Raw genomic sequence first — 17,703 nt, 5'->3', positions numbered from 1 at the left:
TGCCCGGTGCATCAAAAGGTCACGGGTTCAAGCCCCAGTCAGGGCACATGCTCGGGATTGTGGGCAGGATCCCTAGTAACGTTTTCTTTCTTTATTTTGCCTGTCCTACAACAGAGATGAATCCTAATATTCACAAAAGAACTAACATATTAATATATGTATTAGGTATTAAGTGTATAAAGAGGACTGTGTATATCCTTAGTTTCATAATGAATGCTAGAGGCACATTTAATAGAGTAGTGATATAGGTATGATCCCTGTTTTAATGGAGCTTCTAGCCTAGCTCACAACTTAAAAATATATAATTTATATTATAGTTACAAAATTATAATTAAATTATATAATTTAATATTATATATAATTTTATATGTATATACATATATAAAATTACCCATAGCCCACAAAAGATCTTGACTTAAGTAGTTCATTATAATTGGAAGCAATCTCTTATTTTTCTTTAGAAATAAAATCTGTTCTTGAAAAAAATACTGTTTGAAATAGCATGATGGATAGTAATAGCTAAAAATCAAGAACTCAAATAGAGTTATCAATGATTTGTTTCCAGTGTTGGGAATATATACCCAATTGCAACCTGTCAGAGAAATTTTAACTCTGTAATTCACCGAAGTTGATTTGGGAATGTTAAATCAGTGTGCTTCTAAAGTTAGCCCTTGAGAAAATAAAAACAATCAGAAAATCAAAGGAAGACCGCTAAAGGATTGTATCAAAGTAATGGTCTCCCAGTCCTGGATCTCACATTATCCAATATGGCTTCCACACTAGTTCTGTAAAAAGCTTTACAAAGAGATAACTGAACATATTTCATTTCGTGAACAGAGATAGTTTACACTAATACACTTATATTTAACATTGATTCTGCCACATAATCTGAAAACACAGTTTTAGAAAAGTAAGCCATACCAACCGAAAGAGCTGTCTTTTCTTATAGGTCTCATTGCATATGTTACTGTCTTCCAAGAGCCTACTGGAAATGAAAAACATGATTTTTATGATATAAAACCTGAAGGTAATAAATGGAAGTGTACTCTAGTATAACACACCTGTCTTGCAAATCAATCCCATATACTGTTTTATTTGTATGACATTTAATTTAGCCATAATAAATTAATGTCAGCATGGTTTTTCCCTAACCTAGGATTCAAACACTGATGTTAGTAAGGGAAAGGGAAGAGGTGAGGAAATAGAAGAGGAGAAGAAAAGTAATTGATACAGATGTAACAGATATTTAATTAAATATATTAGTTGTGACTATTTTTCTTGAGTGATATTTAAGTTATTCCTTATTTCTTGAGCAGTGAAATATTGACATTCCAAAGGCAGGTATCTAAGCGATATATTTATTTTTGTAAGGAATCCATTCCATTAAATTTTTGCTTTATGGGAACATCAAGACTTATTCGTACATGCAATGTATGTATGTCACCAATTATTGTATTGATGAATACAATCTAATTTGAATAAAAGGGACACAGTGTATTAGCAGTATGTTTGTACAAAACCCAAATAAATGAATAAAATTATAAAGTAGGAGAGAATGATTGGTTAGAAGGCTAGGGAATAAGATTTCCCACTAAACTAAATTATAAATGCTCACTTAATCGTTTTGGTAAGGATAGAAAATTTTGGAATTATTCAGAACTATTCCTAAGATGTTAATGCTTGTCGATTCTTAACTGTACTGTAAATAAGAAATACCAGTCTGAATCTGCATGAATTTTAAAGTTGTTTTTGAATGCTCATGTAGACTTGTTTTCTAAGTTCATCTTTTCTTCCAAAATAAGATTATTCAATTGAGGGACTTAGTTACTTGAAGATTTCTAATTGCTAATATAAATGATGGCATCCTCCCCCCCCCCCCAATCATTTCTAATGCCCAGTTCAAACTTTCTGTAAGTCTTGGAATTTAATCAAACAGACTGCATTTTAGTCACTTTTATAGGGGCCACCCATTGAACTGACACCTGAAATAAAATTAACCATTACTTTTAAAATAAAAGTAACTGCCACTTTTAAAATAACCGTATTTCCATTCCAAGTTACCCATTAATAACAGCAAATGTGGAATTCTTAATTCCCCTTAAAAATCTGCAATTAAATTAATGGAGCATTTTAATGCCTATGTCAGTTTAAAACTATTTTTAAAAGGTATAAGCTAAATTTGAAAAATTTATGCTCTTCTGCTCAAGATTTTATATAAATGTTGTAACCTATTCATTTCATAGCAACCACCTCCTCCTACTTACTCCCAAGCCAAGTGTACTGCTAAATCCAAACTAGTTTAGATAAGATTCCCAAGTTAGGCCTTTTATAAAGACTGGTAGGTTATTTAGAATGAGAAACATAAAACAATAGTATTCTAATTATTATTTATAGAGCTATATATAATAATGGAGCAAAGAAGTAGTTATTAATACCAAATATACAAGTGCTTTTAGCAGCCTCGTTAATAAGCCAATGAAACTGCAAGTTCCTGTACGGTCTCAATATTTATACTTTTCCATGCCTGGCGAAAACAGTAGCAATTACAACTGTTGGAAGACCAGAAATTGAGACTTTAAATAGTGAAAACATTTAAACTCATGTTTGGAAGTAACTGAGATAATTTTTTTTTTCTCCATGAAATAATGTTTAGACATGCTAAGTAACATATATGTGTACATATATAGGTGTGTACGCATAGATATATGTATTTGTTGATACATATATTTAAGCACACGCTTATATATGCAATGTATATCTCTATGAATATACAGGACACACATGACACACTTTGTTCCTCTAAAGACACGAAAAAAGCAAATTCCATTTTACCTGTTTTCCACAAAAAGGCTTTCCTGGGAGCAAACTGACTGAAAAATAAAGAAAGGATTGTATCAGAGGTTCTGGATATGCTGAAGGGATCCCAAATCCTTGCCTGATTTAAAAACTAATTTTCCCCTCCAAGGGGAAAAATTTTAAGAAAACATATGTACCATTTTTAGAAAAAAAAAAAAAAGGAAATAAAAAAAGGAAAGAAATAGGTTAGAGTCAGAGCGGAGACCATTCTCATGCAGCAACACAGTACTTTTCCATCAGAGCACCTCCAGGTTTCATAGAGATTGAGCCCGTTCATCATCAAGGTCAGAAGAGAGATGCGGACTGAACTGCCTGCCGGAGAAACCTGGGACCCTGGGATCCTGAGCTAGCGGGCTCCTCTGGGGCTGGGGAGATGCAGCCGCCAAGAGCCCCGACGGATGACAGGTTCAAATCAGGGCAGAGCGTGCAAGCTTGGCACGATCCACCCAGGAGGGGAGAGCGAAAAGCCAGGATCCTGCAGTTATCACCCGGCAACAATACACTCTCACGATATAAACAGATTGACGGCAAGGCTCTTACAACTGCAGAGATGCCATCAATCAGTCTTAAGGGGGAGGGAGGAGCAGAAGACAAATGAAAATGAAATGAAGCTAATTAAAAAAAAAATGTCACCCTCCATGGAAGATTTCTTAGTTTTTCACACAGAAAACCAAATGACTTTCGTCTTAGCTTCTCGTGTTTATACACAATGCAGGGAAAATAAAATTCCATGATCATTACATGAGACGGAAGGGCAGATCAAATTAAATTTAAGCAACAGAAAAAGTCCAAACAAAAGCTGGTGCACTGGTCGTATAATATAGTGACTGTGTTTAGAAAACCATTTTCAAACGGTTGAGTTTCTAAACATAAACATATCCACCATACTTCAGTGTCCATTTTCTTAATGATGGATAAGTGACATGCTAAAGGAATAAATAGAGGTTTAACAGGTCCATTTTAAGAGAGAATAAAACTAAAAAATAATAGTGACCTTTCAATATCAAATGCTTGAATTCGAAGATGCCATTAATGTAACCACTAGTCAGAGCGGCATATTGATATTGGTTTCTTGGTACTTTTTACTGGGAAATCATATCCTTCCACTAAAACCAAAAGGCTAACTTTGGGCGTAATGTTTCCTCAGTGGCCTGAGCACACAGGTAAGGGCATCTTCAGAACCACTCCTCGAAGTCAAGTGTGCCCAAACCTTATTTAACAAAAGGCAAAAACTTTAGTCAATTTCCAAAAAAAAACTTTTCAGAAAATATCTGTGTTTTTTTTTTAAATTTGTATTTTATAAAGGGAAACAAATACAAATGGTGTACCACTGACATTATTCCTATGAAGGCGTGTTTACAGTCCAGGAACTATCTTGCTGTCTTTATGTCCTTTAGTTTGGTTTTGCTACTGGCTTGAGTCAAGTCATGGGAAGGGAAAGAGAGATTGTCTCCGAGATACATTATGAATTCCGTTCTTTACTACAGCTCAGCTCTGGCTGGGAAGAGGTCAGTTGCATTTACAATGTTCTGGCTGGGTTTCGAAATTACTGAAACTCTACCACTACTTGGAAGGAGTTGATCAAAGACATTCTGACCTCTTCACATGCCTGAATCTAATGGCATTTTGGGAAAAGTTAAGCAGCCTGAACTCTTTGAATTAAAAAAAAAATAATAAAGCACTTAGAAGTTAATAATACCTTTCCTTAAAACATATCCCAAGAGTACTTTTTCTGATTTTTGTGGAAAGGTCATAAAAATCATCTCATCATCCCTCCACCACATTTTCATAAATAATGCAGAAATGGCTATGGGCCGTGATTCAGTAGCTGATGCATATAAACTTTCAAAAATAAGTAGTATTAATAACTTGCACATTTTAATAGCAGGGAAAGGTAAAATTGTCACAGGGATTAATGCAGCATTCGAAGCTGTCACGCACTCTCAGATATAAAGGGCTCATTTTTTTTTTTTAAGGAGAAAATGATTTTGCCTAATGGGTTGCAGATTTCTCTCCCACATCCCACCCCCAATCCAGGTGGCACCATGTGCCCTTATCAGTCCTTACAGAGGAGGAATCCCAGAACAGGAAAGCAAGCCAGGATGCGCTCCTCCCCGAGGCCCTGTTTACACATCAGAAATCACTCTCCAGACAAAACATGTCTTTTTCAAATATATTGCTTTCTCAAATGAACCTTCCCCAAACTAGCAGCATTGCACAGGATTCATCAAGAAGCCAGCTGAAGGAAATACAAGTTATACTTCAAACACGTCTGACTACCAAAATACACTTATGTATTATTATTTGAGAACTAAATTGTTCTGTGTTCTGACTTACAACAATTGAGTTCTCAAATAACGAATACATTTGCCTCAAGGTGCCAAAGTTCTCAAGCTGAATTTGAAAATCGTTTTCTAGAAAATCCCAGAGTAACCTGGATATTCTGATGGTGCACCTATGTACAAAAAGCACACACACACAAGATACACACACACCTTAGACATCACAATCCATTTCATCTATAAACTATCAAGAATGCATCAAATTTTTAAAATCTATTTGAATTTTGCTGATGTGCAAATACCAGGAAATGTTTCTCTAGAATTCTCCATTGCGACTTCAAGTAGGAAAAAAAAAAGGCTCTTAAGTATATAAATAGATCAACTTGTTTGAACGACTCCACTACTTAATAATTAGCAAGGAAAACTGGCTTTATTAGCTGTTGTTAAATTATGAGAGCACTATATTAAAGACCAGCTAAGAAAGGGATTAGGTGTCTATGACTTAGTTTCCTTATGCTGGGTTCTTTGCATTTGTTTTATAATTGATTTCATAGAGTTTAATTATTATCCGTGGACCTCAACAGTCTGGGCAGCAGCAATGATCCTTTGGGAACCTGAAATTGCAGAGATGAAGGGTTACATAAAGTGTCCTGTCTTTGTATAAGTGATAGGAGGATTTGTTACTATATGTACGGTGTCCCCCCAAAATGTATACACACTTAACAGCGGATAGCTCAATTGATGTTTCTTTCTTTTCAGATTTAATCCATTAGAATGAATAATTATTCAAAGTGCGTATACGTTTTTTGGGGACAACACCCATATATTCAAGAAAGTTCATATTACTGTTATGTCCTTGAGTTTGTGTTAACAGAGGAGGAACAGTAATATCCCCACTCTTGGTATTCACTACCTTGTGTAGTATATCTCTCTCCTGGGACCAGGGCCAGAGTATGGGTTCAACAGAATACAGTGGAAGGGGAGGCATGTCACTTCCAGCATTAGGTTATAAAAGACTGTGTCTTCCATTTCAGGCCATCTCTTTTCTCTTGGGTCACCTGCATTGGGGGAAGCTAGTTGCCATGTCTCACAGACACTCAACAGCCTATGGAGAGGCCTGCATCATAAACATTGAGATCTCCAGCCTATAACCTGCAAGGTACCGAAGCCTTCCAGCATGTGAGTGAGTCTGGAAGCACCTACACACTCATCGAGCCTGCAGATGACTGCAGCCCAGCTGACAGCCTGACCTTAACCTCCTGAAAGACCTTGAGCCTTGAGCCAGAATCACTCAGCTAAACCACTTCCAGACTCCTGATACCATGGAAACCCTGAGATAAGAATTATTGTTTTGTTTAAAGCTGAAAAATTTGGGGAATATTTTTTGTGCAGCAATAAAAAGCTAACCCAGGGAACGTTGGTGGTATGACTGCATTGTCTCCGGATAGAGCTATCAGATGGGGGAGGAAGAGTGGCCCTTAGCCTTTACAGCAGGGGTTCTCAACCTTCTGGCCCTTTAAATACCGTTCCTCATGTGGTGACCCAACCATAAAATTATTTTCGTTGCTACTTCATAACTGTAATGTTGCTACTGTTATGAATCATAATGTAAATATCTGATATGCAGGATGGTCTTAGGCGACTCCTGTGAAAGGGTCGTTCGACCGCCAAAGGGGTCGCGACCCACAGGTTGAGAACCGCTGCTTTACAGGATGATGAAAGTTATAAGAATCAAATAAACACTAGAGACCTTTTCCTTAGAAAAATGCACATCTGCTCATGAACATAGCATTTTGCAGATGATTTCCGGGACTTTAATCTCCGAAGCCCATCGATAAATCTCCTCTGAGTGCAAGATGCCAATTGAAAAACCTCTTCCCTAAGAGATCAGGTGAAGAGCAGTGTCAGAAACAAGGCTGAATTAGGAAAGCCAGACATGCTGGCCACCAGAGCGCCCGTCAAAGGAGCTCACACCGCTACGCTCGCAGAGAGAAGAAGCCATGGCCTTTAAAGGAGGATGTCGAATGATTGCATGGAATGGGTTGGCTACGGCAACAGCTTGCCACTGAAGCTCTCTCACATGTAAGTCTGCTGTTATTTTTTTTAATGTCAATGCAGCATGTGGCCATAGAGGCCTTGACCAGTTAACTGCCATGATATTTTGAATTTAATTAAAAAAGTTCCACCGCTTGCATCTATAGGTGCTTTATGGTGTACAAATGGTTAAACATCAACACTTGCCTCCAATCTTTAACCAGGGACTCAGGTCCTTTACAATTAATCTGCTTAATAGGGTCGTAGGGAAGTCATGCTGACCCTTTGACCCCATAATGACCTCTTCCTAGATGCGAAGGACAGACAGGCATCAGCGATGCTGTTTTCTGTCGTCTGGCTCTTGAGTGTCTGGCAATGTGGCACAGCTTTGGGGAGAAAACAAGCATAATGTTGCTTGTACATTGTCTGGGTGATTTGTATTTGCTTTTGAATTCGTATTTACTTTTGAATAGAAGTGTAAAGAGGGAAAATGTGAGAGAGAGAGAGAGAGAGAGAGAGAGAGAGAGAGAGAGAGAGAGGGAGGGAGAGAGAGAGAGAGAGAGAGGGAGGGAACTGGTTTTCAGAAAAGTGTCTCTCCATGAAGGTCACCAGACAAGAACATGCCACCTCCAGGCCACAGGAGGCCTCCTTACACTAGCAGGACTAGCACAGATCCTCTCATTACTTCATTCTGGTACCCAGCAAACACAACTGAAGGCCTTCCAGGTGTCAGGCTGCACCATCAATAACTCTGACCACAATAACAATCTAGTCCACACATGTACAGAATCTTCTAGTATTGTACCCAAACATCATCCAGCTATGGCTACCTCCATCTCTGTCTCTTCCACTCTCCTCATTCTAGAGTTCCAAGCCAGAGTATTCACCCATCACAATTTGATTGTGAGATATCCAAGCAAGGCAGAGGGGACCTGGAAGAGAGGCCAGAAACCTGTGTAAAGGTGAAGGGAATGGACAGCTAGTGTTGCTTCCTCTGCAGCTTCATGCTACAGGACCCAGCACCAGCTGGAGGTCCCGGAACTGGCTTGGGCTAGAACCCACTGAGACAGCAGGCCTCCTTCAGGCTGAGCACGGAAGCCTCGGTCACTAGGCTGGCCCTGCAAGAGCCTCCAGGAGCAAATGGCAACAGGGGGTTAGATGCCCCCCCTGACTCAGTGGATCCGGAGGGGTTGGCCCAATCTACACAAAGGAGCCCACACCTCTTCTTCTGCAGACGGCAGACCCAACATGATAGGAGGCTGCCAGATGATTTCATGGGATGGAATGGCTTTGGCAATTGCTTGCTCTTCTCATTTTCTTACATTTAAATCCAGTCCTTTTTTTTTTTTGGTACCTATTAATTTTTACCTAATTTAATTTCATTTTATTTTGACCAGAGTGAGTAACAGAGTTTAATAAATCCCCACCACATCTTATTTGTAGAAATTTGAACAAAAGAGGTTGTTTTGTCATCATTCCCTTGAACTGTTTACAAAACTAATCTGATCTGAAATTGAGGGGGGGGGGATGAGTATCACTATTTAACTTTGCTATAATAAAAGACCCATGCTTACTAAGAATGCAGAAAAAAGAAAGATAGAAAAAAGAAAGTTCTGTGCGTGCATGTGATCAGCATACTCCGCTTCCTTTTAATTCTACTGCACAGTGTTAATATGAAAAAGACAGCAAGGTGACATCTATCTCCTGGCCAATATTGGCATGAAGGCATCTCTTCAAACCTGGCACCCTATCTCTGTACTCAAGGCCTATTGAACTGACCAAAATTATACCGCAGTTCCCACACCGGTCACATCCTAGGAACACGCTTGAACCCCTGGCTCCTTTTCCATCACTTCCCTGAACCCGGGCCTCTTCCAGAAACATCTGGAGTTTGCTGCAGTTCCATGTGTTCCCTGGCTCCGGCTTCCTTCGTCCCTGCCAGCTCGCTGTCTGGGGAATGAGGCTGCCTTACTGCTGATGGAAGGACCGCACTAAAGAGGCAATTAAAACAACTACTCACATCGTGTGCAAATATTCTGTCCCTCACTCTCTGATACTCCTCTTCTCTCTCTTCAATTGATTTACTTCGTCTGTCATCTCTAAATGGATGCATTCTGTTTTGCTGAACAGAAGAAAGAAATCAGGAGGGTTATCCAAGTCGAGTTGTTAGAAGTCTGCGGTTTAGCAACTGTCAGCTGAGGATAACAAATGTTCACTTAAACAAATGGAGCATGAAAAGTCTCACTCCTTCTGGTCCCTGAGGAAGCTGTGGGGGGTGGGCGGGGCACGTGTGCTATGTGTGCTGTGTGTGCATGACAAGCAATGCCAGGGCATGTATGCTGGTTGCCTCCTTGCTGGATGCAAGTAGCACAGGTGTTTCTGAAACGGAAGTCCCCGGATGTGCCTCAGGTGTTCAGCCAGCGCAGCTATGTGACAGTTCACCAGTGATGGGCTCTGTCTCCTTTGCTAACCTGTGTGGTTTTGACTTCTCAGAAGGAGGCAGAGTGTTGGTAAAAATGGAAGTGATGGCTAGATCAAGGTAGCTCAGGGAAGAAATGGCTTCGGAAACTTGGGGACTGGAGAAACCCAGCAAGGGAGTCAAGAAATAATGGGTGGGAAGGAAGATGTGGGCACTATTTCTCTAGATCCTATTTTATTTTCTTATTCACTCGATGACTGATTCTGGGAATTGCATCTGGCATGGGAAGCAGGAATGAAATTTGAAATGTGCTTGTTGATCGGGGTCAATATCTAGACATCTAAGGTAACATTCAAAGAACCCAGCATAAGGACTGCTCTTCTTCATCTGAACCACAATCTGCATCTCACCTGCCCTCCCATCTTTGTCTTGCCATTCCTCAGCAAATGCTCTGCCCTAGCCACGTTCATCCATCCATTCAACGAATACCCACTCAGTACACGACGCAGGCACATGTTTCAGAGTCAACTCGAGCCACGGAGGAGCTCGGGGGTGGGTGGTGGTGTCGGTGGTGGTGGGAGGAAATGAGATACAAATGATGAACAGCTTTCTTTCTTTCTTTTTTTTTTTAAAGTGCATCGGAGACGCACATACTGCCTTCCCGTGACTCACCGAGAGTAATTAAAATAATAACTTGAGTGAGATGCTTATTATCTTGCCCTTGAGGGTTTTAAAGCAGTCATTTTCAAAAAAATCTATTCTGATTGTCAGAGACACGAAGTGTAATGGCATTTACATGACTTTCTACTGTTCTTTTTTGCATGTGAAACTTGTGTTCTTTTGCCATTTACTTAGCGTTCTCCTAAATAGCTCTGGATCCCACACCATTTGGAGAAGAGATTTAGTAAAACATCTCCACCCTTATCCAGGTACCATGAGCCAGGCTACCTACAACAACACAATGTTTTATCACAAGCGACATACACACACACACAGAGAAAGAGTTGTGCTACAGTTCATGCCAAACAAGCGGACAATTTACACAGACAATAAAACATGGGCAGGAGGAGGGTTGGGGGACTAAAACATGAACTTGGTTCTTTGCTGTGAAGACTGATTGTAGGGTAGTTGCAAAATCCACCTGTCCTCACCATAACAAGGTTTGTTCTTTACGGCTACACCGGGTGATCAGCGGTCCGTTTTGATAATCCAGCTCAATTTGTGCACAACTGAAGGACAAAGCTGTAGGGAGTGGAAGGACTGCCATAGTTACACAGACATCTGCACACGTGACTGACAGAGCTTTTCCCAACAGCTTGAAGCCTGTGGCATCCCCACCCCCAACACATGCAGCAGGAACTGCGCCAAGCACCACCCATGCAGCCCAACACAGAGCCATGGCGAAAGCAACCAGGACGTGGGTTCCTGGCTCCCCATTGAATGCCAAAGGGGGAGGCAAGGCGGGCAAGGAGGTTGGAGAGAGGATGGTAGTATCAGAGGTGGGGGCTGGGGGGTGAGGAAGGGCTAGGGAGAGAAAGAAAGGGGCCACAGAGGGACGACAAAAACATCAGTCAGCCCACCTTCAAAAACAACGTCAGCCACTCTCAAACTTGAGAACCAACCTGATTGTCTTCTTTATCAATACTAGAGTTATCTCTCTTCAAGATAAACCGCTTCTGGGATTCTTCACCTTTTTCATCTTTTAAATGTTCACAAAACCTTTGCTCTGGTCTGCCAGCAAAGTAAAACATATCAATAAAAAAGTTTTGTCTGCTGTTTAAAGTTATTTCTTAGTGTTTTTTTTTCCCCCACAGTGGCATTCAACTTTAAAAGAAAAAGTTAACACGCGGTTTTGATACTAGAACCTCTGGCAATATCCAGGTAGGTAATGATATGTCCCTTCACAGGTGTTGTTCGAATCCCTTTGGTTGGTTTGAATTCGGAGTCTTGTTTGCTGCACACTGCTCACCATGGCTGAAGTTGAAAAACTATTGTAAAGGCCTGCACATATGAAGTGTGTAGATGTCCCTAGAGTGATGTGGATCGCCATTACTTTTGAATTAAATAAAGTTCCCACCCACATTCTCGAACCAATTTAACAAATTTACATGTTTAGAACTTGGGAGTAACACATTAATTCACCAACGTTCAGAAACTAGGAGAGACAATTCCCAGCACATCCTCCTGTTAAAGAATTTTTTAAATCTGAACTGAGAGAGGATCATTTATAAATTATTGCCTTCTTTCTCCACTGATAACTGTTCTAGAATCTGGCTCCAGGAGGCTCTGACATCCTTGTCCAGGTCTTATAAATCCGTTCAGTAATTGGAGAAACTGGAAATATTTAGTTTAAACAGCTTAATGACTGATTAGCAAGGGGAAAATGCTCCAAGCAGTTAAACCTTATTGATCAGTCAATTGATTTTTTTTCCAGTCCTCTTAATCATTTTGTATTATTACAGGAAAGCGCTCCACTTCCTTGTTAATTTCCCACAATGGTCACTGCACTTCTCAACGAATGACTTGGGCTTGGGTTCCTCCCCAGAGGAAGTGCTGGAATATTTGTCCTGGGCTTAGAAACAGTTGTTATTTATGACTCTCATTAAAGTGTCCCTGTCATATCTGATGGATTACTTCCGAAGCTCAGTGGGTTTTCTATCCCTACTGGGTTCATTATGCCTTCAGTCATTAGGAAGCCACTTCAAAGTATCTGTTGTTTAATATGGGTGACCAGTGATTAAGGGCATGCCACCGTTTCCTTATAGATCCCAAAATAAGTCAATAGCACTTAGAAAACACTGAGTTCATTGAAGTGTATAATTCAAATATCGGTGGGACTCATCCTTTTCTTAAATGCATATACATACATTATACTAATAGTGGTGAACAGATACTAACAGAAAACTGGAATAATACCAGTTTTAGCTTCTAGAACTTTGTATAATGTTTGCAAAATTTTACATTCTTTTTCAACCCTTGCAATACAACTTTGATGTATGAGGAGCAAGTATATTTTGCCTCTTTTACAGATAAATAAACCATCCCTCAGTGACATTTTGGCTCCAAGTTTATAGACTTGCCCACTGAGCCGCAGGCGTTGGTCTGTTCACATCCTTGCAGAGCTATGATGCAGCCCCCCTCTGTTAATGCTGCACACAGTGGGCCAGGGGCCTTCAACCTCACAATGAAGACAAAACCCCTGCATCGCACCATCTTAAAGATCAATGTAAACGTTTTCCACCACAATCAAAATGTAGTGAAACCTAAAAAACAATCTGGATGAGCAAATGTGACAATGCTCTAACCACCTGAACTACCTGGCCAGGGCTAAATCTTCTTTTTCACATATTTAATCCTTAGTGCCTAGAACCGTGCCTGGCATATGGGAGGCATTTGGTTAAATAACGAAATGAATAGATGTATGCATGAATAAAAATTTAGTCCAGCTGTATATAAATCAATGCAACTAAAGGAAAAGATCAACGGGTCACTGAATAAGATATGCAGTCAAACATTGTAAAATTATAAAACAAAACAGAAGAGAGTCTGGTTAGTAGGAGCATAAGTTCAAATGATAAGAAGATCATTATAAGATCTTTATAAGATCATTATAAGATCTTTTTAAGATCGTTATAAGAAGATCTTTAAAAATCAAAACCGTGTTTCACTTTAAGGGGACCCAAAATAATCATGTTATTAATGTTTCTAAAAATTTGAGGGTATCTTTGGAAGAGAGGTGGAAATAAGAATTTTAGCTTTTCTAGTTTTGGAATTCCTCAGCAGTGGTTCTCAACCTTCTGGCCCTTTAAATACAGTTCCCATGTTGTGACCCAACCATAAAATTATTTTCGTTGCTACTTCATAACTGTAATGTTGCTACTGTTATGAATCGTCATGTAAATATCTGATATGCAGGATGGTCTTAGGTGGCCCCTGTGAAAGGGTCGTTTGACCACAAAAGCGGTCTCGACCCACAGGTTGAGAACCGCTGGTTTAGATTGTCATATCTAGGAGAGAGCTATTCAAACACTATTTTTGAAACTTCATCTGCATTTCTTTGTAAGGCTGATTTATTTGTTTTTCACAGCAGGACATAAGTAAAGGGTAGTCAAAGGAGTTTGTTCTAATCAACAATGTAAGTAATAGAGCAAGAATATTTCTTACTCTGATATAAATTATGCAAAGCGCATTTTCCATAACTGCTTTTCAAACAGCTTGTTTACATTTTTTCAACATTAGAACCCAACATTCCAAATTATTAATCCACTTCATGATTTTCCAAAAAATATCTTCAGAGATTATGAAGTAACCATCTGAAGGATGTGTAAAGGAAATAAAATAAACCTAATAAGATTTTCCCAGGTTGGTTTTATAGAGAGCGATCCATGACTCTAAAACAGGGGTGGGCAAACTTTTTGACTCGAGGGCCACAATGGGTTCTTAAACTGGACCGGAGGGCCGGAACAAAAGCATGGATGGAGTGTTTGTGTGAACTAATATAAATTCAAAGTAAACATCATTACATAAAAGGGTACGGTCTTTTTTTTCTTTTTTTTTTAGTTTTATTCATTTCAAACGGGCCGGATCCAGCCCGCGGGCCGTAGTTTGCCCACGGCTGCTCTAAAAGCTAAAGAGCAATTTGCAGATGAAACTCATGAAAACTATAATACATAGCTGAAGTATTGCACGTGATTAAACTAGAAATTACTGATAATGTACCATTATATTATACCTTTCAAAAATCCTTTTTATCACTAATTTAACATCAGTGCAATATTATTTCTTAGCCATAAAGTGAATGAAACCAAAATAATATATGTGCCTTTTTAAAAAATGGGAATAAATTACTTTGAATGTATCAATATAAGGATGTAATGCTAAGAAAAACTCCTCAAGGCTGCAAAATGTCATGGTCTTTCTGAAGGTATTGATAACTAGAGTTTACTAATCTCATGGGCATGTGTTACAGGTGCTTAAATTTCTTTTTTCTCGTGGATTTTAGTTCATGAGTTATTATTTCTAGCTTTCTCTGTATCATCATCAAAAAGCAGAAAATATTAATTTAATATTTTTTCTTGATTGAAAAAAACTCTTCCCTTTAAATGTAAAACAAGGTTTTCCCACAATTCATAGCATGCATCCACATGTGAAATTCCTTGTTCATGCATGGTGGATAGCACTGGCATCCCCAACCAAACCTTTCAAAAATTAGAATTAACTCACCCTAGCTGGGTTTACTCAGTGGTTAGAGTGCCCACCTGTGGACTGAAGGGTCCTGGGTTCATCCCAGTCAAGGGCATGTACCTCAATTGCAGGCCTGATCCCTAACCCTGATCTGGTCACGTGTAGGAGGCAACCAATCAATGCGTCTCTCTCATATCCATCGATGTTTCTCTCTTTATCTCTCCCCCTCCGTTCCACTCTCTCTAAAGATCAATGGAAAAATATCCTCGAATGAGGAGTAACAAAAAAAAAAAATTAGAATTAACTCCTCATTGTTCCTTATTAGACAGCTCATGAATTGAAAGGAAGTGTGGCTGAGTGAAATACTATGTAAGTCAATCAATCAATTAATTCTTCTAGTCAATTAATTCCAATTACAGTTAGAGTTCTTCTCTTTGAGCTTAAAATAGATGAGCAGTTCTTATAATGATTTTTAAAATCTTTTTGTTCTAGAAGTATTTTCAATGGTTTGCTCTCACTGCCAGTTTCTTGAGGCCAAATTTATTACTTTTTTTCCAAATTTGTTACTTTTTTTCTTGTCTTCTCCCTCTCTCTACACACAAATGAAGAATAAAATTCTGTGAAATACGGAGGTGTACAAAGACTTCGAATTTCATACTGAATAACTGAAAGACGGTCATCAATATGCATAAATATCTTAATAAAGAAAGGCTGCTGCACACAACAGGATAAAGATTTTGGTGGTGCAAGACATCTATCAAAAAGACTTAAAGCCAAACATATTAGAGGAATCTAAGTTTCCCGTTATGCTTTAAATTTTTCAATTAAAATATTTACAACTGATTTTTTTTTCTTTAAAAAACAAAGCCCAGCCATTCTTCTTTAAGTATTTCATAATCTCCACTATTATTTTGTCATTTTATACCATTTTCGTCTCGTTAAGTGAGTCTATACCTTATCAATCCAATACAGAGAGTGCTTCCTCTATTAGCATCTTTCAAATGGATGTTCTCAATTCTTTACACCTTTGAAAAGTTCATTTTATTCTTCTCTATTTTGATTGCATACTGTGTGTATAAACAGAGACATGCAAACTAGCACAGGATACACCCTGACCCTCCTCAAATATAAGGCTATTCATGAGCAACAACAAAATGAAGCAGAATATTCAAAGGCCACAAGGGTCAGTAAGACACCTCCTCTTAAATTGGTACCACTGCTCGGGCACACTGGCCATGGGTATTAAGAGGCTTGAAAGTGTCAACCATCCTTGACACAGTGATTCTATTTCTAAGACTGAAATCATAGGAAACAGTAATGAATTAATACACAGTTCCATTGATCATGGCAGCAAAACAGTAGAAATCCATGGTGGATTAAGTAACTTAAAATATCTCCATATGTAACATGCAACTTTATAAAATGATATTCAATACTTTACTAACATAGAAAAGCAATCTGTAAAAGTTGTACCATGACCAGGTTTGTTGAAACTATAATATATAATAATAACAACACTGGTAGCAGTGATTGTCTCTGGATGGTAAGATAATGAGTAACTTTTACGGCTAACCTTTGATATATTTCTGATTATTATAATAAACATGTAGTTTTTCAGAACAACAAATTAACAAAAACGATTAGTTTAGAAAGATAGGAAACAAATTCAACAATTTCAAAGTGGTTTGTATTTAATCACTGGATTATGAACAATGAAAACATTCTTACTTTCTGAATAGTTTCTAAATTTTCGTTCATGGCCTATATTATTTTATAATCAGCTAAAAATGTTTTATTTTGCCAAAGCAATTCTTAGACTTTCTGCTGCTCTGCTACTTTAAAAAATACCAGGATTAATTATGGTCCCTGCTTCTGGTCTTGGCTTATTACATTAAGACCTTCCAATATATATAATCCAATAAGCAAGCAAACAAATTTTATTGCTATGTCTTTGTTGATCTATATGCATAGAAACAAGCGTTTACTAATGATAATAACTAGGTGATAGTGTCCAATCTCAACCTTTTTCTTCCTTTTAAAGGGAAAATCTAAATTATAATGTTATAAAAAAAATAAGAGGGATAAGGGATAAAGGAGAAAATGTGTAATTTGAAAAAGAGAAATAAATCACACGCAAACAAGACCTGGGATATTATATTATCTGTTTGTGAGTCTGGCCATTTCTGAACTGTATGGAGCCCAGTATCAGCAACAATACCAAAGAGGCTTACACACCAGCTGGATCTACTTAGCTTCACAAAGCAGACATATTGCTACAAGTGTGCCTATACATTGAAAATTCCATAAATGAAACATTTAAAAAGAAGAAGGCTGCCCAGTCAGCGTGGCTCAGTGGTTGAGCATCAACCTATGATCCATGAGGTCACAGTTCGATTTCTGATCAGGGCACATGCCCAGGTTGTGGGGCGTGCAGGCGGCAGCCAATCAATAATTCTCTCTCATCATTGATATTCCTATCTTTCTCCCTCAACCTTCCTCTATGAAATCTATAAAAATATTTTTTTAAAGAGAGCTAATACTGATACTGTCTTCTCTTTACGCTCTCCATTCTTTCATTTCAATATTATAGGAACATCATTAAAAATATTATATGAACTTTAAAAGGAAGTAACATTAATATACCCAATGACTCAAAGCTCTACTCCCCACAAAACACCACGCATATTAGCACAACTCAACAACTTGACATAAAATGGACGCGAACGATCATACTAAATGTAACATAGCAACAGTTTGAAAATTAAGCTAAGTTTTAAACAATTGACACAGAAATTGCTGATTGGCAAGCCTAACAGAATGTGGCTTTTCAAAACACCCATTACTGTGTCTTTTCAGCTCTGCAGCTTAGTAACTGTGTGACTTCTTGCAAGCTTCTTAACATCCCTATGACAAAAGTGTTGTTTGTTT

General features: G+C 38.5%; 1 protein-coding gene across 30 annotated transcripts in view; it reads right to left on the bottom strand.

Annotated features, from left to right (window-relative positions):
- Positions 1–17,703, bottom strand: part of ARPP21 (cAMP regulated phosphoprotein 21) — a 143,836-nt gene that overhangs the window by 66,624 nt on the left and 59,509 nt on the right. For 9 of the 30 annotated variants that reach the window (XM_081106066.1, XM_081106067.1, XM_081106042.1 and 6 more), the window contains exons 10-13: positions 11,214–11,322; positions 9,193–9,294; positions 2,833–2,870; positions 926–985 (exon numbers count right to left, since the gene is read on the bottom strand). In XM_081106066.1, the coding sequence (XP_080962192.1) occupies positions 926–985; positions 2,833–2,870; positions 9,193–9,294; positions 11,214–11,322 (309 nt within the window). Of the gene's footprint in view, positions 1–921; positions 986–2,832; positions 2,871–9,192; positions 9,295–9,844; positions 10,834–11,213; positions 11,323–17,703 lie in introns of those variants that run through there. The other 21 variants (XM_081106047.1, XM_081106048.1, XM_081106045.1 and 18 more) reach the window with 6 other exon arrangements.

The sequence above is a fragment of the Myotis nattereri genome (genome assembly GCF_964212035.1).
Source record: "Myotis nattereri genome assembly, chromosome: 14".
Lineage (NCBI taxonomy): Eukaryota > Metazoa > Chordata > Mammalia > Chiroptera > Vespertilionidae > Myotis > Myotis nattereri.
The sequence above is the reverse complement of the archived record's forward strand: the minus strand, read 5'-3'. Positions and strand labels throughout refer to the sequence as shown.